Raw genomic sequence first — 26257 nt, 5'->3', positions numbered from 1 at the left:
GTACTATGAAGGGTTCTGTCCTGCAAGAGCCGCCCTCTCCTCTCGGGGGCAGAACAAGCAGGCGGAACAAATTTACGGTAAAAGCACTGGGCAAATCTTTATTGTAACACTCGGCGGCTGCAGCCCGCCGGCGGGGCTGGACTGGGTGGGCGAGTCGCGCGCGGCCTCTTTAAGAGGAAGAGGGCGGTGGCGGCGGCGGGCGCGGCCGCGGCGGACTCGCGCATGCGCACAGCCTTCCCCCGCGACCTATTCGGCGCCGCCGGCGCGGGGGGCAGGAGGTTCCTCTCTGGCGCGGCCGCGCGCATGCGTAGGTCGCCGCGGGGCCCGGCAGCCCGCCGTGCGCTTTGTGGCGCTGCCGGAAGCGGGCGTGAGGCCGATCGGAGCGGGACATCGCGGAGCGGCGTCTCCCCTCTGTCGCCGCGGCACCATGGAGCCGGCGGCCTGAGGGTGGAGTGGCCGGCCGTGCCCCGACATGCCCGCCGGGCCCTTCGGCGCAGGTAAGGCGGCCCGGGCCCTCCCGCGGCGGCGCTGCCCGCGCCCGGCCCGGTCCCGCCGCCGGCGGGGCCTGTGACGGCGGGGCGCCGCCCGGGAACCGCCGCCGCGCTCATCTCCTGGCCGCCCGCCCGGGCCGGGCCTGCGGGCATGGCGGGGCCGGGCGCGGGCGGGAGCGGGCCTCGGGGCGCCCCCTCGCACCGGCCCGCCGCCCCGAGGCCCTACTCGGCCTGTGACCCGGCCTCGGGGACCGGCTCCAAGCCGCGTTTCGGGTCCGCGAAACGATTGTGAGGTGCCGAGGGCGGCCGGTGAGCTTCCCTCCCCCGCGGGCGGCTGTCGCCAGCGGGAGCGCGGCCGTGACGGGAGAAGCGGTCGCGGCTGTCCCCGGGCAGCTTGTCACCGGTGACCGGGCGGTGCGTGTGCGCCCGGCTGTCGGCCCCACGGGCTTTGCAGAGGTTCTGCCTTCCTTAGGGCATTTCCCGTCGCGTTTGGTCGTCCCGGCCTGCGGACAGCGGTTCGGGTGTCCTTTGGCAAGTGGAAGCAGCAGGGAGAGCGCAGCGAGGCTTGTGCCCCGCGCTGAGGGGGCGCCGGCCTCAGGGGGCCTGTCCTGGCTCTGCAGCGTGTGAAGCTGCACAAGCAGCTGGACTGAGGAAAAAGTGTGAATGTAAAATAAAGGGTGGAGTAAAAACGATTCTCGGTCTGCGTCAGGGGAATGCACGATTTTGCCGTGGAGTTCGTGCCGTAGTTTTTGGCACAAGTGAGGGATGTGAAAACTCCTTAAATTCTCAGATGACCTGCTTGAAAGACAACTTTCTCAACCCTGCTTTTAAAGACAAGAATGATAGTGGGAAACAAAGAGTGCTTGTGTCTGAGTAATGCACCTTGAAAGCAGAGCAATAGCCAAAACCTACAAAGTCCATGGATGTTTTTGCTTTCCTATAGCTCTGTTAATCTTCAGATGTTACGGTATGCAATTTTTAGGCAGCTTTCTCTGTGGCGGGTACACTGCTCCCTTCTTTGGGAAGGGTGGTGTCCAGTGGTGCTGTCGGGAGCCAGCGTGGTGATGGGGTCTGTGAAGTGAGTGAACAGGGAGGGCTGGGGAACGTGAGACCCCAGCCCTGTGGCTTAAATGGCACCTTATGTTTGAGACCCAGCCTTCCCTGTGTCAGGTTAATGTATTAACTTCTGCTACAGTTAGGTGATAAAATCAGACAAATTATTTTTCCCTGGGCAAGGGGAGCTGTGATTCTCTTCTCTTCAGCAGTCCTGTGGCTGAATGGCCTAGGAAAGGATGACATGAGTTCCTGTTTTGTCTGTATCTGATCTCTTCCTGCCTTGAATCTAGACTTTTTCATTTAATAGTAATCCTGACATGCATCCCCATTTATTCTTTAACAGAATACTGACTTAACAAAATAACAGCTTTCTCCTGGTGTTTCTCTCTGATGGGTCTTCTGTTTGGCTCTTGCCTCTTTTATTTTTTGCCTGTTATCTGCTCTCCCTATTGTCCTTTACACATGGTGTGTGCCTAGGGCAGAGCCTACCTGTTGGATGGGCTCCAAAGATGAGCTGCCTGGAGGGGACTGTGTTTCTTCAGTCCTGGTGAACTTAATATGAGAGGGGCTGAGTTAGTCTTGCCAAGATCTAAGTTGCTGTCTCCAGCAGATGCTTGGAGGGCAGAGAGGCAGCAGCATCAAGGCGGGGTAAGTGGCAGTTGTCCATGCTTAGGACATTGCAGGCCTCAGCTGGCTTGAAAAGTTGCTCATAAACTGCTCATAAAATTGCTTTTTGGTACGTGATCCAGGGAAGGTGTGTTGTGGCAAGATGGCTTTCTGACAGTTATTGTTGCTTCTAGAGAGCTGGTGTCAGTACTATTGGTGTAGTAAGGTTGTGTTAGAGACAGGGATTACTTGTTTTCTGTGAAATACTTATAAAGTGTATCTAATATACCAGAACTTTATGGTGGTAGACCCGTTTTGTTGATGCTTCTCTAGTTTAGCCTCTATTAGGTCTTCAGTCTTCCTTGGGCGTCTCTCTGCTGGTGGTCTTTGCACCTACTATATTAACAACAATTGCTGCTGTTGAATTTTCAGTTCAGGCTCTGCTTTTTTGGTTCTGATAAAACCCAAGAAGCATCGATTTTTGGGACAGCTTTCCTTTGTGCTTGAAATCCTTTTGCAATGTAGGCAAACGTTTCATTTTATGTATGAAGCTGCTGAGCACAAAGGGCTAAATGTTCACATTTTCCCCCAACGCTCCCTTCCCTCAGCACATGCTTTCTGAGGAACTGCTTCGTACACCAAGACCGGTTCCCTGACCTCTCCCCTGCGCACTGTCCGAAACCCCCACCTCTGCTTTAGGCTCTGAGCTCCTGCATATTCCTTCAAAGAACTTGCAAAATGTGGGCCCGTTATTTAGTTAGGTAATTCTCTCTGTCTAACTTTGCTTATCGAGGAGTTTCAATATTTTGGCTGCAGCTTGTTCACATTAAGTCTCTGGGGACTGGAAATAGAACTTAAGTATCTTTATCTTTATTTTGGGCATTTTATGGGCTCACTAATAAGTTCTTTCACACTCACCAGCTTTTGCAGTGTTTATGGACTGAGGGTCTTTGGTCTTAAATGCTGAAACATCCATTTTCGCTGGTTTATATGGTGATAATTCCTAAGCTGAAATGGATCTGGAGGGAATATATTGAAACCCAACTTATTATCACACTAAGGAGTATTGGGATTATGCTCAGTTTCATAGTAGATGGTAAATATTTTAACTCCACATCTCTCAGTTGTTCTGCCAGTGTTAGTGCTGACAATTTCTTTCCAGATCTTTTTGTGAGAATCTGGGGATGTTTTATTTAGTGCAGCCTCTGGTATCATAAACATGACCCCTTTCCAAACTTGAGGGAGTGTAAAACTGCCTGGTAAACTTCAGGCTTTATTTATTCTTCTTCCCATCCCTCCTGTTAATTAGGTTGCCTGTCATTCTGAGCGTCCTTAGTGATTTGAATGTCAACAAGACATATGTTTATGTGAAATATGAATATTCAGCTGCATGAAACTTAGATGCTATTTGGGCCAGCAAGAGTGCTTTTCTGAGGCTGAAGTGCAGAAGCATTGCAGAAAGAGAAGTCAAAATCAGTGTATGCTGTTTGCATGGTATGACAGTTGCTTTTTAACCCTCCAGTTTGCTGTTGCTGTTTAAGTAATTTGTGATAAATACAGCCTCTTCTGAGGAAGAGAGTACTGCTTGTACAAAGCATTAGGTGCCTTTTGTTAAAAGCAAGTTATAGAACTGTCAGTATGGTGAATCTGCCAAAACAGAATGTGGTAGCAGATACAGTTGTGTAGGGAGACTTACCAGCCTTTTTTAACTTATATCCAGTTGTAAGAAGCTGCATAGTAGATGGGTTTAGCTATACCCCAACCCAATGAATGGCAGCAATTTCCAATTCAAATGGCAGATGAAGTGGAGTCTTAAATGAAAAGTGACTTGCAAATCAAGACTTCTTACTGCTAAATGTAGGGGGTGAATAAATCAATACCCTAGGAAATCCCACCTCAAGAGGATTTTACATCTGAAGCAATTACTTGTTTCTGTATTCCTTGTATGTTGATAAGACTAACAGAAGATTTCTTTTATGGCAGGACCAAAGGAAGTATTGAATATTAATAAGATAGAGGTTTGATGAAGGCACCACAAGTTTTGGTTACCCTGTCCTTCTGCTAACCCTCTCTTAAACATGGTATGTTATATCTATCCTGTGTCTGTCACAAATGCTGCGCCTCTAACAAGTGTGTGGAAGGGTGACCCGAAAGATCTTTGCATCTTTGCTTCAGCATGGCAGGGAGCTGCATGAAGGCAGGTGATGTGTCTTCCTGTTGCTTTGCCCTGGTGCAATGAGGGTTTTCCAAAAGGCAGCAGGATTTGGGAATCCTTGTCGTCTCCGACTTTTGTCTTCTAGACAAAAAGGCTCCTACATAGGCACTGCCTACAATTTGCTTGTGCAGTGCAACAGTTCCATACTTCTGAGAACCCTGTTCTGGTATAAGGGCAGCCACAGTAAGTGTGCTGGCAGTTATCAGCATGCTGATAAGTTCCTGCCACGAGCTGTTAACTGCCAGTCCTTCAGCTGGAGTGTGGCAATGGAAAGTACATGCTGCTTTATCAGTTGGAATCAGTTTATTTAAGCCAACGCTCCTCAGATGGTGTTATGTGCTTCTGTAATGAACTTGAGTGTCAAAGGGAGGAGTGGAGAGCACCTTCGCCCTTCCCTGGTGGTGAGCAGCAACGCTGGGGGAACGGGCAGGGGCATGCTGCTCTGGGGGTAGAGGCAGTGCTGTGGGCCAGAGAGGGGAAGGGGAAATCTTGCAAAGTGGATGATGCTTCACTTCTGTCCCTCCTTCTTCTACTCCAAACACAAGTTGGAGACCAAGGCAGTGTTCAGGTGGGACAGAAATGGGAAGTTGAAGAGGCCTAGTGGGTATAAGGTATGAAGAAAGGGGAAAAGATAGCAGTGACTTGAAGCCATCACTAAGGATTGTGGGTCATGTTTAGTTTGGGTGGGTTTTCTTGTTTTTATTGGCGGCTGTTGTTGCTGTTGTGGCTTCTCTGTGTCCCAAGAGCTAGTGTCTTGGAATTGTTGTTTTCCTCAAAGCCTAAGGGTTTTGACTGCAGTGGCATGTGTGTTCCCCCTGCTACGGCCCCCAGAGGAGACAAAAAGCCTAAAGGATGGAGAGGATATGTCTCCTAGAGGCTGTGGCTCCTCTGATTAATTTGCTATTGGATGAGCACACATGATGCTGCCTCAAACCAGGAAGGATGTAGTTTGGAAAACTAAGATCTTGCTGCCTCGCCTTCCCCCCCTCCCTTGAAGGGAATCATCAGGCTTTTTACATAGGTTTTGGGTGTAAATAAACGCTTGGGGAGTCAGCTAAATAGGCAGACCTGTTTAAATGGTGGCTTGTCCCTAGGAAGGTGTATTTCCAGGCCTGGCTTCTTGTTTGGTTTTGGGCCAAGGAATGTCCAAGGGAGGCGTTCAAAATATTCCCTGTATATAACTAGCTGGCTTCCAAAATGTGCCAGCTAAGTGTAGCTGGCAAACGGTCCTTGGAGTGCTGTTGGTGACAGCTTGGGCTGATCTAAGCTCTGGCTGTTGAACTCTCCTTGCTTTTCTCCTGTGCCAACCCTGTTTCCTTGTTTTATTGTTCACGTGGTCAGCTGGCTCAGATAACTGATAAAAAACTGCTGGTGGTGGTGGGAGAGGACGAAAGAGATAGTGCAGTCCCAGTTCTGATGGCTTAGGCTGCTGTGGCACCACCTGCTTAAGTAGCAGTTTTAATGTTGCTGTGAGTGGGTACAAAAGCCTGCTGCTCCCAGAGGGGATGCTCCTGCCACCGCACCTGGCTGTGCATCCCACTGCTCCTCTGTGTTGGCACAGATGTTTCTCTCACCTGAGTTAGGTCAGATCTTGATCCAGATAAGAACTGTCTCAGCAGACAAGAAGTTTGTGCTGGCTTAGCTTTCCGAATGTTTTGATGCGTAGATCAAAACTGGCAGCACGTGGCAGATCTCCTTGGGCTGCCCAGTGATCCTGGCCAGCAGTCCCGTGACTAGCTGCTGGCCTTGTCGCGCTGTGCCTCCCTGCTCCCAGGGCTGCGGGCTCTGGCCAGGCTCGCTGTGCGGCAGTGAGGTGCTGTGTGTGCTGATGGAGCAGCACATGCTGCTGCTCTCGGGGCAAGAGGGCATGCCCTGCCATGCTTCTGAGCAAATGCTGGCTGAGAATGACTGTAGAAGCATAGCTTAACTTTTGCTGCTTCTAATCTGCCTGTCTTGGTTGTGGTTTTGCAACAATGCCAACTCCCCCCCCACTTAAAAAAAACAAACCCACCGCTGCAAAAACCTGGTTAGTTCACTGTCTCTGAGCTGGCTCAGTCTGCAATAAGGGAAAATGCACAACTGCAGCTGTGCTGGGAGCGTTGTTGAAAGGAGAACTCTGTGCTTCTTCTGTCTTGTTCTGAGCGTGCTATCTGGAAGATTTTCTAGTGGCTTTTCTGTCCTGATTCTTTGGGATAAATTTAGATTAGGGAGTTACTGTATGTGTGTATTGACTTTACAATGATTTGAAGTGCATTAGGGCATACCTAATTAAGTTTAAGTGTATCAAATGGGCTGCTAGCCCCTAACTGAAACTTAGTGTAATTATTTTAAAAAAGCCCAAACAAGCAAGGCTATATTAAAAAAAAAAGGTTGAAAAACAGCTGTTGGAGTATCTTCTATGTTTTCAAGTGTATGACATGGACAGATGCGTCTTGAATTTTCAAGAGTACATACCATAGCAAACAGCCTCAGTTTTGGTAATTCATGTTGTAGACATTTCTACTAATTATGTCTTTTTTTTTTTTTTTTTCCTTTCCTTGCCCCTCCAGGTTTTATGTGGATTGTAGCATAGAGGCACTATGTACTCAGAGTGGAGATCCTTGCATCTTGTCATTCAGAATGATCAGGGTAATACCAGTGTACTTCACAGCTATCCTGAAAATGTGGGGAGAGAAGTGGCAAATGCAGTGGTGCGTCCTCTTGGACAAGCTTTAATTACATCATCTGTTGGAAGTGAGAGTTTACTAAAAACAGACAAAGAAGTAAGTGCATTTCCTCAGAGATCAGTTTCCTTTGTGCTAGAGTGGCAACTTAATGATTTTCTATAACCTCTTTTTTTTTTTCTCTTTAGTCCAACTTCTATGAAGTGTGCTATATTTTTTGGTTAGTAATCTACATAAGGCTTCTATTAACAGCTAGTTCATAGCAGTAGTGTATTTCATGACCTAGTAGTAAGTGTTTTATCTGAGCTACTGTACCAGGAAATTCAGGCTACAGCAAAAAACCGCACAACCCCCCAAAAAACCAACCAAGCAGTTAACAAATTAAAAATGAAGGTAATTAGAAAGGCTTTAAGCAACAATACGTGACTTTTTAAAAAAAGTCTTTGTATAGTACAAGTATTTACTAGAATTTGAAAATCTTCCATTACATCAGCTTTCATGTGTTCTGAAGGGTTCTCTCTACAGGTTAGACTAAAGAGATTCAGGATTCAGAGTGATTTGCCATTTATTCATAATCTTCATAATGTCATGATATAAAAATTAATGACTTGTTCTCATGCAGTGTATGTTAGAGTTGGCTGTACCACATAACTTCTGTTATTCTGTTAAGTTAGAACCAATGTGCACTGACTATTGTTTCCATGCTATTATTAATAACTTTTGTTTTGTGTTTGGTTAGGTAAAATGGACTATGGAGGTGGTTTGTTATGGACTGACCCTCCCTCTGGATGGCGATACTGTGAAATACTGTGTCGATGTATATACAGATTGGATTATGGCTCTTGTATTACCGAAGGACTCAATTCCTTTACCTGTTATTAAAGAACCAAACCTTTATGTTCAAAACATTCTCAAACATCTCCAAAATCTCTTTGTACCAAGGTGAGTGTTAGGGCTGGGACACTCAGGAGGCTCAGGTGTTCGAGGTTGTAGTCAACTGGTAACCTGTCAAAGAGGCCTGATGAGCCACGGAGGCTTTTGATTAAAATAAGACTGTTGTCATTGCAAAGTTAGGAGGGTGTCTCTCCAAACCTGTTTTATAATTTTCAGTTGCAAATAGAGTTGTTGGTGATGTGTTTAGGTAATTAGAGTTACAGATTGTTCATAGACTTGACTGTTTACTCTTCTAAGAACTTCAATAACCATCTCTGTTAGATGACTGGAGGGTGGGGGGAAAGGTTGAATAGCACCACTGTGTGACCACGTGCTTGGTATTGTGTAAAACTGAGATAACTAAGAGCACATCTTGGCAATCCCATGCTTTGTTTACTCAAGACGACCACATTTCTAATGTGCTGGAGGATCTTGCAGTAAGCGGCTGCTTTGTGCCTGCATCTTGCTGCCTTTTAAATGGGTGTAATTATGCTGGCCATCTTTTGCTGGTAGTTTCAAAAGAATCCTGTGGAGGAGTGCTTGCTATCTGACAGCCTGGTGTTATGCAAGACATCCTTGGATGATAATGTTGAGATACACGTGCTTCTAGGTCTTGGACAAAGTTATACTGTCAGAGTGCTCAAACATCATACTTGGTTTATAGTTTATGACAAGTTTACCTGCTGCTGTTGAAAACACATGTTGGATAAGTAAGAGGAGATTATTTAATGGTGCCCTGTGAAACAGTACTTAAATATTAGCTACCTGAAATTACTTCAGATCGATGTTTAGTATATATCTGTAAGTACCCGATCATCTGCTTTAGCAGTACTAATAATGTGTCACTGCAAGTGGCCTTCTATGTTCTCTGCTGTGCTTGGATCACTTAACTTTACCTGAAGGCTTTGTTAATAAAGGGCTTTGAATAATAACTCTACAAATTCAGATGAGTTCATTGCTATTTATTGATCGCTTCAAAGTCTACCACCTAACCTGAGTTGTCATTGCTCTTAACTTGTAGTTAAAAAGGCATTTTAATTCCCATTAAAGGACGGCTGGGGCAATGGCACAAATCTGAGGAAAGCATGCTCTGGATTAGACGTCTGCAGAAGGTTGTCTTTAAGCTTTAATACATGCAGAATGGAGTCTACTGTCTAGGAACCTTTATTCCCTTGGCACATCAGAGAATGAATTCTTCACTAGCCCATTCAGTAGCTCTTGCTATGATCCCTTGACTGCTTTCACACCAGGGGCTCTGGTAGCAGGCAGTTCAGTAGTCCTATTTCTTGCATGCTGTTGGCACAAGCTGCCTTTCCACCCGTCTCTCCCAGCTTCATTGATAGAGCTGGGTACAGGGCAGTAGATGGCACGTGATGGCTGTTGAACAAAATAATTAACATCCAGAGACAGGGAAGGCTGGAAAATAATTATTTTAAACACTTGTATATTCCCCCCCTGCCCCGCCCCGTATTAACTATTCTGTTTTTATTTCAAAAGCCTCTGGGATGTATCTGCAATGGTGTTATTGTCGACACTTGATATTAAAGTCCCTACTCTGTTTTCAAGAAAAAGAACTTGAAGTTTTGTTCTTCAGGAGGCTATGTTCAAAATTCACTCCAGCAACAGGAAGACATTCTATAATGGAAATTAAATGCAGAACCAAGTTGTGCACACCTTGCTTGAGTGAAAGGAAAGACTCATATTCTCATGTGCCTGTGGAGGGGAAGAGGAGAATAATTTCTGGTTTTAACCAATTAATGCGGGTTGCTGGTGCTGGTGGGCTCCTGTAGAATACTTAGCCAGGAGCTGTAGTAGTAACCTGCATTGAACTATCTCCTGGAAAAATCTCCTCTTCTGGTATTGCGAATACTAAGCCTTTATTATAAGCCTATGTCCTATGGAGGTTTGTGATTAAAATAGCTTCCTTCCTCATCCTGGTTTTCTGGAAATTATGTAGCTGTTGGTTTGGCTGCCTTAAAAGTGGTGGCCCAGAGTTGTGGTGAGGGTTTCGGACCCTGAGGAGGATGTACAGTTGAGGTGTGAAATGTGGCACCCTTAAGTGAGCAGTTCAACTTAAATAGCATCTCAGGAACATGCTTACACCGAATACAAAGCAGGTGTGTATAAATTATTCTAGTTTGAATGCTCAGTGAACGTCCATGTAAACATTTTAATATGTGAAATAATGTGGTACTGAAAAATAAGAACAGTGAAAGATGGCTGAGTCAGGTTGCCTTTCCTGTCTGCCGGACTGACTAGAGAGAAGGTGCTTGCATCCTTCCCTCCAGTGCTGACCTTCTGTCCACCCTGATGAAATGAACACTCTTGACATTTTTGAGCAGTCCTCATGCAACCTCCAGGCTTTCCATCTCTAGCAACCCTACGATATTGAGGAAGCCTTGCAGATTACTTAAGCAGTAGTGGAAGTTACTGTTGTCAGATAAAGTTTCAGTGCTGCAAACTCTGTTGGAAACATGGAAAGAAAACATGAGAGCTCTCTCCACCTGCATCCCTTCCCCAGGAGAGATTGAAGTGTAGAGACCAGGCCCTTCTGTGCAACTAAAATGTTTGGAACTGCTTGAGAGACCATGGAACATGTATCTGTTACACTTGGGCAGTCACTTTTTTTGTAGTAACTTCTGCTCCTCATATGAAATCACAAGAACAATTCTTGTTGCAAAGGAGTGTGGGAAAGAAAAGGCCAGGTTCCATAGAGATCTAGTGACGAGTCTGCAAAATGCTGCAACCAAAGTTTGCCATCCAGTTGACTTTGCGGACAAGAAGAACCGATAGATGGGCAGGGACTTTAGAGTTGTCTTTATCATATTAGCTCAGAAGTATCCCATTTGTCATCCTGCATGTGGAGCTCCTACATGTAAGCCCCCTTCATATAGATTGCCTAAATCATTAGGGAAATGAGTCTTTAAACAGGCTTTGAAACTTCAAGCATATCAAGATAAAGGATATCTTCTGATTAAAGTATCTGCTCGGTTGCTTAGGGTAAAAATAGTGCTATAACCAAGGCAGGGATTACTTGCCCCAAACGTCATTGTTCTACAGAGACTATCTGTTAGGGTCTAGCACTAGCATCAAGGAAGCCACTGAAGTCCTGAACTCTGACTGGTAGTCTGCAATTTTGCATTAGGTATTATCTTGTCTCTTTGTAATCTTGTTTCCTGTACTCTAACATGACATTTATTCTATCAAGATAAGAGTTAATAGTATTTTTAGAGCATGTCTGTTAATAAGTGATCTCAATGCGAGCTACTATTTTCTAAGAACATACTGATCCACTAGATAAAGATCTGCTTTTCTTAAGATGCTCACCATGTAACGACTTGTGGGTTATACCACACTGAAAATGTTTGGTAGGAATCTGATAATACTACTTGGTAGTCCAGTGGAAGGTAATATTTTTGTGATTTTTTTTAGTCATCCTTTCAGTAAGTAGTAGGATGGATGAGGAAATGGCTTACAAGCTGAAATATGACTTGTGTGTATTTATTGCACAGTCTAATTTGTAATCTCTCACCCTTTAAACTTTTAGGCTTCCTCAGCTTTGTTTACCAGCGTCCTCAGATACTGTCCAGAACATTTCATGTTACTATTTTGTATCTGTTCTGCCTTGTCCAAACTAACTGGTGGGAAGAGAGCATGCTGCTTTGTGCTGCTTCTGCAACACTTCATGTTGAGTGACTCAGCCGTGACAGTGTGGAACTGGTTGTTACTACAGGGAAAACATTGATAATATCAACTTGTTCCCTGCCTTCCTTACTTACTCCTCTTCCTTTAGTCTGAGTTTCCTATTTAATGACCTTTTTCCAGATTTTTTTTTTTCTAAATCCAAGGAACTGGGTGTAAAAGTTGGATCCACATTTGGAAGCAAGAGGAGAACTTGGAAGAATTTAAATTAGTTTGCTAACAATATTTTCTCCTCATTTTGCCATTTTCCTTCTGAACTATGTATGTAACAATTAGTGACGTCTCAACTGCATTCTCATTGTTTGGTCTAAGATAAATTCCTTTGGGATAATGGGTTGTGCTTGCTCCAGTTAGTGTTCACTCCTCGGCAGTGAGTTCTGTGTCATGTAGAGAAGAATGTTATGGTACGTCTTGTACTCATTAAGGCAGAGTTAGGATGCTTGGAGACAGAGTTAGGGTGCGTAGAAGCATATTAGCTCATGTTCTTGGCTCTCATTCAATAATATTGATGTTTCCTCTTGTAATCACTCAAAGTTGAGATTATTGTATGCATCACTTTATAGCTCTTGTTTAGAGACTCAAGTATTGTTTTCTTCTCTTGCAGGCCAGACCCAGGATCTAGTCAGATTAGATTGTGCTTGCAGGTTTTGAAAGCTGTCCAGAAACTGGCTCGTGAATCAACAATTATGGCAAGAGAAACCTGGGAGGTTCTGTTATTATTTCTTCTTCAGATCAATGACACTCTTCTAGCAGCTCCAACTGTGCAAGGTTCATGTTCAACTTCCATTTGCTTCAATTACTGGAAAAACCTTTGGCTCTGCTTGATGTTGAGCTGCCAGGAGGATGGGGGAAACCTGTTAAAAGCTCTTAGCCACCAAAGTGCAATAGCTTGCTCTTAATTCTGCTACAGTACTCTGGAAAAAAAAGCATTGTCAGAAAAGACTGGATGATTTGGAGCCGATTTCTCCTAAACGTATTTTTGCACAGTAGTGACTGTACAGGAACAGTTCATGGTGAAAGGTTTTGGATAATGTTGCTCCCTGTTTGTTTTGCTGAAATCCCTATGTATCTTGCTATTTGGTCTGCCTACTGGTAAACAATATTGTCAGTTTATACCTACTTTTAAAAAGCATCAATATGAGATTCAACAAGGCCAAGTGCTGGGTCCTGCCCTTGGGTCACACCAACCCCGTGCAACACTACAGGTCTGGGGCAGAGGGGCTGAAGGGCTGCCTGGAGGAAAAGCCCCTGGGGGTGCTGGCTGACAGCCGGCTGGGCATGAGCCAGCAGTGCCCGGGTGGCCAAGGAGGCCACCAGCCCCCGGGCTTGTGTCAGCACTGGTGTGGCCAGCAGGAGCCGGGCAGGGATGGGGCCCCTGTGCTCGGCCCTGGGGAGGCCCCACCTCGAATGCTGGGCTCAGGTTTGGGCCCCTCGGGACAAGAAGGGCCTTGAGGGGCTGGAGCGTGTCCAGAGAAGGGCAGCGGGGCTGGGGCAGGGTCTGGAGCACAAGTGTGCTGGGGAGCGGCTGAGGGAGCTGGGGGGGGTTTAGCCTGGAGAAGAGGGGGCAGAGGGGAGACCTTCTCGCTCTCTGCAACTCCCTGAAAGGAGGCTGTAGCGAGGCGGGGTTTGGTCTCTTCTCCCTAGTAACAAGCGATAGGGCGAGAGGAAACGGCCTCAAGCTGCGCCAGGGGAGGTTTAGGTTGGCTTTTAGGAAAAACTTCTTCACCGAAAGGGCTGTCAGACACTGGCACAGGCTGCCCAGGGAGGTGGCTGAGTCTCCATCCCTGGAGGTATTTAAAAGAAGGGCAGACGTGGTGCTTGAGGATACAGTTTAGTGGTGGACTTGGCAGTGATACGTTAGCAGTTGGACCCGATGATCTTAAGGGTCTTTTCCAACCTTAACGATTCTATGATTCTACGAATATAGAGTGCAGTAGAAGACAGCCTAAGATCAGTGAATCCCCAGTGTCCCTTAGTGACACATGTATGTGGCTGGGCTTTATTATATGTTATGTTTGGGCTTGTAAGAAGGCTAATTGGCTGTAGGAAGCAATCAGGAATCACTCTTAAATGAAAAAGGATAGAAAAAAAATTAACTTAAACTGAAATCTCCTTGGGGAGATACTTGAAGTGCATAAAGATTCTTAAGTTATTTAGATTGATTACTCACTAAAGGCATGCTTTGTTTCTCTTACAAGGTGGCATTGCTGAGAATCTGGCTGAAAAATTAATTGGCGTGCTGTTTGAGGTGTGGTTACTAGCTTGTACACGGTGCTTTCCGACACCACCTTACTGGAAAACTGCCAAAGAGATGGTGGCCAACTGGCGACATCACCCTGCAGTAGTTGAGCAGTGGAACAAGGTCATCTGTGCCCTTACTTCCAGGTAGGAGAAATCCCGTGGAAGTAAACAGACGTGTATGGGGATGATCGCAGTTACACATGTTGTTCTCTGGAGTTGCTTATTTGTGGAATGCACAGCCATCCAAAAGTGAATGAGCAAAACCAAGTAAGAGATCTTGATAGTATCCTTGGCTTTTACTGTTTGTGTGTGTCTTTTGTGCTGCACATGAAGATCTGAATTGGATTGTCTCTGTTATTGTGTAATCTCAGCATCTCTCTGATACGTAGCACTTTACAGGGTGTGTATCGTAGTCTCCATCACTGTGACTCTTCATTGTGTCCCACGAAGAATGAGTCATGAATATTAGTGTAGCATTATAGTTTGTGCATTTAATGGCAGTCACCACCAAAATTAACAGATGCTTGTTACTGCTGCATGTTGCTGTGTTTGAGCTGACTCTTGGCCTCTGCCTTTCCTGCCCTACGGAGCTGAAGCTGTGCGATAACTGCTGGCAGCTGTGCTCTGGCAGTAGGGATGTGATGGGCCAGAGGCAGGCTGCAAGCTCTCTGAGCAGCAGCACTCTTCTCTAGAAAGTATCGGAGGAGAGCTGTGCCAAGCCGTGCTGGGCATGGGAGCAGTGCGGATCTGCAGGCTATAGGAGAGGTTAGGCTGTAGTAGAAGGCCCTGAACAGTGAGGGGAGTCTCAGTACCCTTAATACTGGGGTCTTTGTTGTATGAAGTCTTTGCAGAACAAATCTCAGCCTCTTGGAGGAAAGAACTAGATTAATTGGTGAGGAGCAGGGGTCTGAATCACCTCCTCCCAGCTCTCCTGAGATGTCAGTACCATTTCTATGGCTATTAAAATCACTGCATTGTGAAAAATTCAATAGTATGCTTTTCTGCAAGGGTTTATTTTAACTCTGAAAATACTTGCTTTTGAATTACCTGTCAAAATTCCAAGTGTGGATAGATTCCCCCCCGCCCCCCCAGGTTATGGAGCTACTTGTTAAACCTGTGGGAAACAAAGCTGCAATACAAGCTCTGTGTATTTCCCATGCTATTTCTTTAGCTGTTGTTATCTCATTAGATGTAGTGTTGCATAACAATATCTTATGATTCACTGACCTGAAAAGGACAGCTCTGTCTCAAAACATGCGTTGGTGTTCTGCTCCATGCACTATGCCCACACTTCATCTTCCACTGTTGACTAACAGTCTTAGTTCTGTGGATGCATAGTAATCTGCAGGCTTTCTGTGATGTTTTAGTCTGCTCTTCAGTAATGTTGTTTTATACCCAATACATAGAAAGCTGAACTCCTCTGAGGCTAAGTTTAAGTTCAGTGGTATTTTAAGCTACACTTTTAATACTTCGATGAAGCTCCAGCTTCAAGCAGTTAAAGTGTTGTTTTAGTAAACAGTTTTCTGAGGTGGGTTATTAGCAATAAACTCAGAGTAAACATCTCAAATTAAAACCATATGGGAAATTATATTTGGAAATCTGGTCATATATGCAGTGTTAATCTATCCATGGCTATGACTTCATAGCAGGATGAAACTAGGCTCTTGTGTTGCCATACCAATAGATACTACTTTTACCCGTCTAGCATGCTTTAAGTCCATTTTAACTGCCTTGGATGTGTGGATTGCAATTTATTTCTGCTTTCAGTCATTCTTGAAAATGTCCCAAATTCCAGTTAAGATTTGGCCATGCTCCTTGAAAAACGGCTCTCCTGCAGCTCATAAGGGGAGAGTTGTGAAGCAGTGCAGACTACCACAGAGCAGAGATGCGGGGCATGACTTTCCATGGGGCGTGCCCAGATTTTGTGTTTGTCAGAGCTAGTTAATTCCTCAGCAAAAACCTACTATGGGGCGATGCCTCTGGGCTACTAAATGTAAATGGGTGCTGGGGTATCAGTGTGGCGTACTGGGGAGCAGTTACTGTCCGGTACAGGTGTGTGTGTTTCTGCTTTGGATGTGAAGACTTCATGCCCTAAAGCTCACTTGCTTTTCTGTCCAAGCTGGTTACTACAATAGCCTGGGATTCCGAACATACTTTGAGTGTGTTTCGTATTAGTTGGCTGCATGTTACTGTAGTGCCCAGCACTGCAGGAATTGGAAGGTGCTAATTCAGCCTATTTAACTCTTGGTTTAGGAGTCATCTGTAGACTTCTGCTCTCCTCCTGTTTCTCCTAGTTGTAATGACTTTATCTCTGTAAAACTATGCCTTTATAGGTGGTCAATGATGAATGGGACATTACTTGTCCATTACAGCAACTTTTACCTTAGAAATAAGGGCATGATAACTTAAGCAAGAAATGGTGCTAAAAGCGAGTTTAGCTTAGAGAAAGACAAAAACTGATTTCTGGGAATGCTAGGATACTGAGAAAGTGCAACGCGCGTCTCTTCTGTCCCTTTAGAGAGCACCAAGATTTTGTTGGTGAGGGAAATTGATCTATAAGTTTGCAAAGCTGGGGATGAATCGGGTCAAACCAGACAGCAGTGGCTTAGCGAAGTGTATTATTACTTGTCAGGTAATTATAGCACATCTAGAGAAAGATCTCAATTTATCTAAGCCATTATCCTCATGACACTACATTGCTGTGAAACCCTCTGTGGGTTTGCTCTTCACTGTTCTGCAACTCCCAGCTTCTGCAAAACATAGTGCATCTTTTGAAGAGCTTACTACTCCATTGATTGCAAATCCTGTGCTGATTGTAGGATAGCGTCAAGTGTTGCTCAGTGTGCTGGTATAAACTGTAAGTCATCAGTAACTTGGAGTTTAGACTTGTAACCTAATGTGGCTTGCTGGTGTCATCAGACATGTTAGCTAAAGAGCCTTGAGGATAAGATAAGGGCTTAAATGCCTTCGTCTGTGTCCCGTCCCCCCCCCAACATCTTGTCAGTTATGTATGTGCCTGTGTAAATTGGTAACCCCCCTGGCTAGGCAGATGGGAGAGCTGCTATGGGGTGTATGCCTTAACAGCTCTTTGATTTGGTTGGACCTTTGGGCAGTCTCCCAGGCATGCACCATTTAAAGCTCAGAGGGCTAATTGATTGTATAGAAGAGGGATCTCTAGGAAAACTTCGGATGTTGTGTGGTTGCTTGTGGGCTCACCTGTGGACTGCTGAGGCTCAAATGCACAGTTAAATTTTTGAGGGTATTAACTGAACGATGGATCTGTCTGACTTGCTTCCTAGATTGCTGCGTTTTACATATGGACCTTCATTTCCTCCATTCAAAATTCCCGATGAAGATGCTGGTCTGATTCCTCCTGAAATGGATAATGAGTGCGTTGCACAAACTTGGTTTCGCTTTTTACACATGCTGAGGTATTGTAATTATAGACATCCATTGCTCATATTCTTGCATCATTTCTATAAATTTGCATGACAAATGAAAAATTTCCCTGGAGATTGCTGAGTCTAAGTACCTAAATAGAATAAAGTACGAGAGGCTTGTTGTGCCAGTGCCCTGCAGCAGTCCAGGGCAAGGTTGTGCGTGGGTTGTTTGACTTTGAACTCTTTGACTCCTTCAGAATGTAAACTGCTTCATTTAATTAGAAGGTTTTCAGCTATTTGGCATTTTGGAGGCTCTGATAAACAATACTTCAATAAATTTTGTTTCTCTGAGATAGCAAACAGGAAAAGCAGAACAATAGCTCTGAGAGATGTGTACTGCTTCCATTAATTCTCCAGGGTGTTAAATTTAACCTACAAAAGATTATTTTTAAAATGGGTGTATCTCTGTTTCCATGAAGAAAGCTATACAGTTAAAATTAACATCCATGTTACTCTTCCTTAAATACACAACAGAACCAAGTGGCAGGCTTGGTTTTAAAGATTCTTGGGACTGACATGGTATTAATGTCAAAGGAATAACAACCTTTTTATAGGAATAAACAAAAAAGGAAAAATAACCTTTTTATGTAAACATTATGTACTAATTAAAGCTAGATAAATGTTAGACTGTGCAAAATCTGATTCTTAAGTAACTAAAAAAAATGTTCTCTTTCTTCATTTGTTCATACATTTTCTTAATTTCTTCATTCATTAATAGTAATGTCACAACTACTGTACTCTTCAAATCTGGAATTGCTGTTACAGGATTTGTATCAGTCAGGAAAAATTGCTCAAACTTTTACAGCCCACTCCCTTTCTTACCACTGGTTGCTGGCAATATTTAATTCATTGCTTACCTTTTGGAATAATTCTGACAATATAAGGACCTCTTAAACTGAGTTCAAAAGACCTCATGAGTAAGTAATGTTACAGCAATCGGGGAATTATTCTGTCAGGTGTATGCTCTGGTTCATTGGATCGTAACGCAGTTATTCGGCATATTTGGGTAATATTTGAAATGAAGACACCAGGAAGTTAAAATTTACTTCCTGTGATGGAGCAACAGCTAAAAATATATAGATATTGGATGCTGTTTGGTGGTGGTGTTATTGAAATGCCTTTAACTATTGCATCTTTAAGTATTTAAAATCCTAACAGCTGTTCTTAAACTAAAATATATTTTGCTCTCTTTGTGTGCAGTAATCCTGTGGATTTGAGTAACCCAGCCATTATTAGCTCTACCCCCAAATTTCAGGAGCAGTTTCTGAATGTGAGTGGGATGACTCAAGAACTGAATCAGTACCCCTGCCTTAAACATCTGCCTCAAATATTCTTTCGTGCCATGCGTGGGATCAGCTGTTTAGTGGATGCATTCCTAGGTAATGCTTTTCTCTTACCTGTGGACAGCTAGGAATAGTAACTTTATCATTATTTCATTCTGTTTAAATCTGTCTTCTCCATAAATACAGCCATAACAATTTATCGTTTGCAAGTATAGCCTGGAATTGATAGGGGAGGGACCTCAGGTCACTTCTCAGTGACCATCTGTATACACAAGAATATTTGTATGCATGAAGTTATAGATGGCCTTAGTTTCAAATGTAAAACAAACAAATCTGAAGTCTAAAATAAAACTAGCCATCTCTTCTCCAAACAAGGCTTTTTTTCTCTTTTTGTCTAATCGACAATGCAAGTGTGCTCTTCTGGCATGTTGTGAGCACTGACTGCTTTGTTTATAAACTTTGTGGCAACAGCTGGGTGTGGTGCCTGTTTTTATAAGGTACTGAATTTTGACTGTCATCTTCTGATCATTGTACTACAAGTGCCAGTTTCACTTAGTTTACTACTAGTGGGTGACTAGCACTGCTGAGAAAAGCTGTGTTGCTTTGTGTCTACTGGTGACTGAGTAGCTCAAATTTGACTGAGAGGTAAAGTAGATGTAAGCACTGGCTAGTAAGTTTTAAGTAACACTATATAGCACCTGAAATCTAAGGCATTATTCTTAGTATGCTTCAGGTTTATTAAAAATTCTTCAGTGATAACGTGCTATTATAAACTCTGAAGAGCTGCCTGTCTCCTACTGCTTTTTTGCTTAAATGTTTGCAAACAAATGTTGTCATCTGCCAGAAGTGTGAGCTGATGCGAGACCGCAGAACACTTTTGCAGGTATATAAACTGTTAGGAAAAAGTTGGCTGTGGAAATTAGACTGTCAGCTTTTACATGTTTTGTCTTTTGGAAAAGCCCCAATGGTTCAGTCCTTCTAAGTAAAGCACCTCAAGATCCTCCTGTCTCACTGAATTGGAAGATCCTTTTTACCAGGAATATATTCTGTTTCTGTAAAAATATTGCAAAGATAAGGTTTATCGGTACTGTATTTCCCACTGCAAACAAGTTTTTGTCACTCTAGATTCCACTTTTGTAGAAATAGCTTTGTTTAAAAAGTTCAGTGATGTAGAAGAGCAAACGGTCTTTTTTTTTTAAGCTGTGAATCTTGGAACTTGTTCTGTCCACTGTGTTCTTCCAGATCTCTTGTCACTAATTTTAAGGAATTTTAATGATTGCTGTTTACTAATACCATATGTGAAATTAAAAATATTCGGTAGTCTGTCAAATAATATAACTTGTTAAAGGAAGTTTGCGTATAGGCAATATATGGCCTAAACTTATACAAACAACCTTCTTGTTACTCTGTCAAATTCTGTCTTCCTACCTGTGATAATAGGATTTGGCAGTCAGCACTGGAACAATAATTTAAAAAAAAAAGTCCAATTGAGCATTGGTAGAAGGTGTTCCTCTGAAGCATCTTTCACTGGCTGTGTAAGCTGAATGAAGATTTTTTTGAAAAAGCTGTTATAGTATGTATTGAGGGGGAAAAATACTGTATCAAGGTTTTTGTGAAAGTGTGGTTAGTAATTACAAACTATATTATTTACTGAAAGTTAATGTAAGACTTGTGAGGAGCGCACCTTGCCGTGGAGGCAGAGGAAGAAGCTGTGGAGCTGTTAGCTTTGCACGGTGCATGCACTTCTGCCAGGATAGCTGTTGTAGTGAATGCCTCTTGGACCTTGAAAATAGGCTGGGGTTCTTACCTGAGACTTAACCCACTAATGGTGCAGTAGTGCTTTGTGTTCTGCATCTGGCTGCCTGGGACTCCATTCCCACTGGGTGACAGTGATCCCATACACAACTCCTTGCCTGGATGCAGTTGTGGGGGTGTGCGACGGTACCTGGGCTTGAGGTCTTCCCCACTGGCCAGTCTTGCAGTGCTTCTGTGGGCCCCTGGCAGCCCAGGCTCTCCTGTAAGCATGCCAGGAGCTTTGCTGTCTACATGAGCTTTTGATAGGATGTTGAATCGGAGGCTTCAGGATTCTGAAGATCTCATAGAGCAAGATGAAACACCTAAGGTGATGATAGCCCACCTGGAGTTCAGAGACAGAGGCTGCAGACTATGATGCACTCGGGCACAGGGGAGCTCTTGGTGAAACTAAATTCAAGCCGTAGGTGTGGATGCGAGAACGTGCACAGGCAGACTTCAGAGCTGCAGTATGAACCCCGTCAGCTACGGCTAATGGAAGACCTCGTTGCCTTCTACCCCAGGCGCCAAAGCATGTGTTTTATCTTGCCCACACCGATACGTACCTACAGGATGCATGTGTTTGGCAAACTGCTGCGCCCCCTTTTCCAAAAAGGTGTACCGAAACAGTATATTTTGTAGTGTGTACTCTGCCCTTTGCGTGGGGTGTAACACTAATGGTTCAGCAGGAGGTAGTTGTTCTGTAGTGCATTATGAAAAGTGCTTGTGTGCTTTAATTAACATGGTCAGAAAATCTGTGTCAAATCTTCAAGCGTACTGCAATTCCACACTTAATTTTTCAAATGGGCTATGAGGGTGGTGGTCTTCATTAAAATGGGAAGAAATGGTGTTTGTCACTTCAGGTTTTGCACATGGCTAGTTGGTTCTCATTCTCACTGGAAAGAGTAGTTTGATACACCACGAGTATTTCCCTGAAGCTGGGTAAAGGCTGATCTAATGTCTCACTGCTTCCAGAAAAATTATAGCTTGCTCTGCCTTCTTACCCCGTCTCTTGTACTGACTTAGTGTTTGACTGTTCAGCAAGCTGATTCAGCTCACAAAACCAGCAGAAAACTGCATGGTGGGTGGGTTTTGTCATAATTTAGTGAGCTAAGTTGGCTTTGAAGGGTCAGACGTCTTAGAGCTGTCTCAGGATGGGTCATGGGGAGGTATGGTTGGGAAAGGTGAAAGGCTTCTGTGTTTTGGCTGGAGTGAGCCGTTAAATTAGCTTTGGCAAATGAACCTTGCCCCTTTCCCTCTGCCTGCTTCTAGAGTTGGTCACCCGGTGTGCCATTTTGCCACACGTTCAGAACATGGATTATTTGGTGTTTTTTTTAATCATTTGCTTATCTAATGCAAGGAGAGTTTTCTGTTGCTTGTGCATTTATTTCTGCTAATAGTAAAAGGGGAAAGATGTTTTTCTTACTACTGCTGTTTTGTGGGGTGGGGGAAAGTTACTCTATTTACAGAAGGCCCAAATGCTTACTAACTGGGCTGCTGTGTATGAGCCTATGGAATTATTGCTGAAAGCTTGCTTTATTTCTTGATCTACAGGTATTTCACGACCCCGGTCAGATAGCGCTCCACCCACACCAGTAAATAGGCTGAGCATGCCCCAGAACACTGCTATCAATACCACTCCGCCCCATAACCGAAGGCATCGGGCAGTGACTGTGAATAAAGCAACAATGAAAACCAGCACTGTAAGATTTTTATATTCTGCATTTAAGTAGCTGACCCTTTTGATAGCTTCCTCGGTTGGAGGGAGTAATTTCCTTGTTTCTAGGAGCTGATCTGTTCTTCTGTTCAAATAGGTAACTACTGCACATACTTCAAAAGTGCAGCACCAACCATCCTCTACTTCTCCACTCTCTAGCCCAAACCAGACAAGTTCTGAGCCACGGCCACTACCAGCTCCTCGCAGGCCAAAGGTTAACAGCATCTTGAACCTCTTTGGATCGTGGTTATTTGATGCAGCATTTGTTCACTGTAAACTTCATAATGGAATAAACAGAGACAGCAGCATGACTGGTAAATATTCCTGAAAAATATATGTACACTTTTTTCCTTGTTTTATTGACATTTCCTACCTGCAAGATTAACATATGCATAACTAACAGCAACAAAAAAATCTGAAGTGCTGTATTGTGGTTAACCCCTCCCAGCTGAGCTGGCACCTGTTATTAGCTGAGCAGGTGTTTGGGGACTTTAAAATACATTAAAAAAAAAAAAAATTCTTTACTGTTAAACACTCCCTTGCTCTAAAAAGCATGGCAGTCCCAATTTTGCTAGTGGGGAAAATTTTAGTAAGTGAAGGAAATAATGTGATAAAAAAAATCCCCTTCCTAATTTGAAATCTGCTTGAGTATCTTTCTGAGTAATAGCAACTTCTTATAGTGACTCTAATGTTTGAAAAATTGTCAAACATCTCTCCAAATACTACACAAAGCGGTACTTCTAGTTTTTGGAGAGCGTTATGAAAACAGACGTCCTTAAAATAGCAAGTAAAGTTGCTGCCGTTCAGTGATGGTTGCTACATGTTTCTATATATGGCTTGATACCTTGGTTGTCTTCAGTCCTTAACTGGTAGATCTGTTGTCTCCTCTGCTTTGCTCAGCTTTAGAGGTAAGATGTTTGAGACATGGTAGTGGAACTAGCACTCTGCTCAGAGAGGCTCTTTAGCCCTCCTCTTCCTTTTACTCATAATACTCAGAAAAGAAAACTTTCTCACTCCTTGCATTTTTCCTTTTCTTCATGTAGTATTTTGAATGTCTGCTAAACTCTTCCAAGAGATCTAGCTGTTAGGATCTAAGTAAGAAAAATAGCAGGAGGAGGTTTTGTTGTACCAAATTGGGTTTGTAGTGGGACTTGACTGCAGATACACTGACATCTTCCTTGTTTGTTGTGTCACAAATCCCTGTGTGGAGGTGATGGGTTTCAGGTTTGGGAACTGTTAAAGGTATCTTTGAGTATGCAGCACATGGTTTTTGAAAGTGTTCCGTCATGGGTTTCTGTGGTAGGAGGTTCAAGTCCCTCTGTAGAAGGCCCATGACACATTGCTAGAGAAACAGCTGAGCTTAGGAAGGAGTAAGGTGTAATTTGAGGATGTGTTCAGTTGCATATGCATCTAATGTATTTCTGTATTTAATGCTTTTCAGAGTGATTGGATCATTTTAATTTTGATATAACCTGTATCTTGAGGAATTTTAATGAAGTGCTTAACCTGAAAAGGATGTCAGCTGTGATGCTGCTTCTCCAACAGTGTCAGCTGTAAACAGAGGTGTTGTGATTCTAGCAGAAGTACAGTGTCACCCAAAATTGAAATTATTTGAAAGGGTTCCAGTGCCTTCTCTTCATAAATGGAATGACTTAAGTCGCCTAACAGCAGTCAGAAAGTTGTCATATTGCTAGCCTTACTACTTTCCTGAAAACTAGGAAGCACTATGTGGAAACCGCTTGCTTCTGTTCCTCCTCGATGTTCTTCAGAGCTGTCTGTAGTGAGACCAGTCTTTGCATGTCACATGTTAGCAGCATCTTAGCAGCAGTGGATATGAGAAAATTATGGTGGTAGAGACCCAGAAAACTGCTGTGCTATGTCCCGCTCTTCTTGCGCTTTGGAAGAGAGCATTAACATCTGGAACTTAGTCAAGTGTTTGCTGCCCTTCCAGGATGCCCTGAGTGGTGTTACTGCTGTGTAAAGCACTGGTTACAGCAATGCCGTGGCAGGCTGTTGGACAAGAGCGAACTGAAGATGAACCCCTACTGCTGAAGCTTTGTAGAGAGGCACCAAAGTTGGATTGATTTATCCTTTTGCATAAATCCTTTTGCTCAGCCTCTGCTTTAAGTGGGAAAATGTAGCAAGACTTGTAAAGGGTTAGGCTCCTGCAGTTTCTGTTGACTTGAAGCATCAGTGTCTTTTAAGTAAGATTTAAGTCCAGAACAGACGCTTTTCAATTTGGGAGTCTAATCTGTGAAGCGTGATGCCTCCAGGTGAAGCCTTTTCCTCCTCCAACAGTGTAAGGCAGGAGGTGCTGTGCTGGAGGGTTGTGTGCTGTGGTCCCCCTCCATCACACACGTGGGGCACATCAGTAATAATCAGATCTGGATGTTGTGCCCATCTGCCTGCCTCTGCTCATGCTACCCAACGTAGATGTGGCTTGAAGAAAGAGGGCATCAGAGAAGGGACAGTTTGCTGCCACAATCCCTACCCTTAGGAAAGAGGACAAAAATAAATCTGCTTGGTATAAGATTTCTTTTTGGCTGCAGGTTGCCTGTATACCTGTATGTCACGGTCCATCTTCTCTCCTCTGTAGAGTGGTACAGTAATGCTTTTGACACTAGCTTGAATATTCTTACCGTGTTTGACACTGCTGTTGATAATCTTTGCATTAGCTTCAGGAAGTGCTATTATTTGTATGGATGCTTTAAGTATTTCGTAATTGTGAAGTGTCTGCACTTAAAATCAGCTTCGCTATGTAGTGTTGTCTTCCACCAGCCCATGTGCACTCTTTTTCTTTTAGGCCTGGGAGTGCAGCTGTATAATATCTCAACAACTTTAAATACTTCTAATGTTCAGTTTGTTGCAATGTCATGCAGTTAAGTATTTCTTCTCTCATAGATCTCTGATATGATTTCTCTGTTTCATTGCTTGCTGGAGGTCTGAGGACCGCTTTGAAAGAGGTGAAATATCTTGATACAGATTGCTCCTCAGTCCTGCAGAGATCCTCTGCCCTGGGACACCTTTCTGGAACACTGCATTTTCTAGCATGTGTTTCTTATTCCTTGTCTGTCATGTGACACATTCTCAGTGAGAACCCATATGACATGATTCCTGAAGAGGTATTCACAAGCTAAATGCCACTGCCTAACAAGTAACCCTGTGGATGAGCTGCAGTCTCAAGTTCTAGTTCGGAATTTAGTTCATTCCTTTTAAGCAAACCCTGCTGATTCACACAGACTGGCACATCGATCTCCTCCAATCTTACAGCATGTGTTGTCTTTTTTATGAGCTTTAGGAAGTAAAGAGCAGATGATAAAGGCTGATGTGAATGAGTACATATCTACCCTTGCTTTTCTCTTTGTCCCAGAGCCTCACGTATCTTACTTCTTGAACTCTTTAACCTCCAGAAAGGAGGTCAAGAAAAATGACTAGGTTGAGCTGAAAAAATGCCTGGATGGTTGGAAGGGTAACCAAACTTGCTCTACTTGACTTCTTTGGGTGGGTGGGGTGGGGATGAAGCGCTTGACTACATCATCTCCAGAGGTCCCTTCCAGCCTCAACTCTTCCCTGGTTCTGTGACTAACTGCTGCCCCACTGTTGTTCAATTTTTGGTCGTCTTCATTGGTAAACTTCTTGTACCAACCCTTGCACAATTCAGGATAATTGTACATTTTTCATGTTTGTGGTGGTTGTGGTTTTGCCTGTCTCTTTGGGAAGAGAGATAATTTTTCCTTCCCACGAGATTAGCTGGAGGTCATTGGTATAAACTGAGTACTAGTGGAGTCTATCACCTTGAAAGCAGTCTTCCTGTTTGCTCTCGGAGCCCTGTCCTTCAAGACGGTCTTGTGTCATTGTTTGGATTCTGAAGCACAACAGCAATCTTGCCATTGTTAGTGTGATGCTTTTGGGCCTCAAGTGTCCTGTATCAGGTTTTAGTTTCTGCACAGACCTTGATGGTGAAGCTTTATAGCAAGCAGCTAATGAACATTACTCTGTATTATGTCAAGAGGGGACAAATGATCTGTTAAAAAATGCAAGGTTGGCTTGAAAGGAGCTGGATCCTGCTGGTGCAGTCTTTAGAATTAGATGGCTACGGGGTATTTATTTAGCTGTTAG

General features: G+C 43.9%; 1 protein-coding gene across 3 annotated transcripts in view; it reads left to right on the top strand.

Moving 5' to 3' along the window:
* Positions 1-311: 311 nt before the first annotated feature.
* RALGAPB (Ral GTPase activating protein non-catalytic subunit beta) overlaps positions 312-26257 on the top strand; it is a 69419-nt gene continuing 43473 nt past the window's right edge. For 2 of the 3 annotated variants that reach the window (XM_064465095.1, XM_064465094.1), the window contains exons 1-9: positions 312-497; positions 6918-7130; positions 7771-7973; positions 12271-12434; positions 13865-14051; positions 17207-17338; positions 18548-18726; positions 21976-22124; positions 22236-22452. In XM_064465095.1, the coding sequence (XP_064321165.1) occupies positions 6948-7130; positions 7771-7973; positions 12271-12434; positions 13865-14051; positions 17207-17338; positions 18548-18726; positions 21976-22124; positions 22236-22452 (1414 nt within the window). In that variant the 5' untranslated portion in view covers positions 312-497; positions 6918-6947. The remainder of the gene's footprint in view (positions 498-6917; positions 7131-7770; positions 7974-12270; positions 12435-13864; positions 14052-17206; positions 17339-18547; positions 18727-21975; positions 22125-22235; positions 22453-26257) is intronic. The other variant, XM_064465096.1, reaches the window with a different exon arrangement.

The sequence above is a fragment of the Phalacrocorax carbo genome, chromosome 14, assembly GCF_963921805.1.
Source record: "Phalacrocorax carbo chromosome 14, bPhaCar2.1, whole genome shotgun sequence".
Classification (NCBI taxonomy): Eukaryota; Metazoa; Chordata; class Aves; order Suliformes; family Phalacrocoracidae; genus Phalacrocorax; species Phalacrocorax carbo.
The sequence above is the reverse complement of the archived record's forward strand: the minus strand, read 5'-3'. Positions and strand labels throughout refer to the sequence as shown.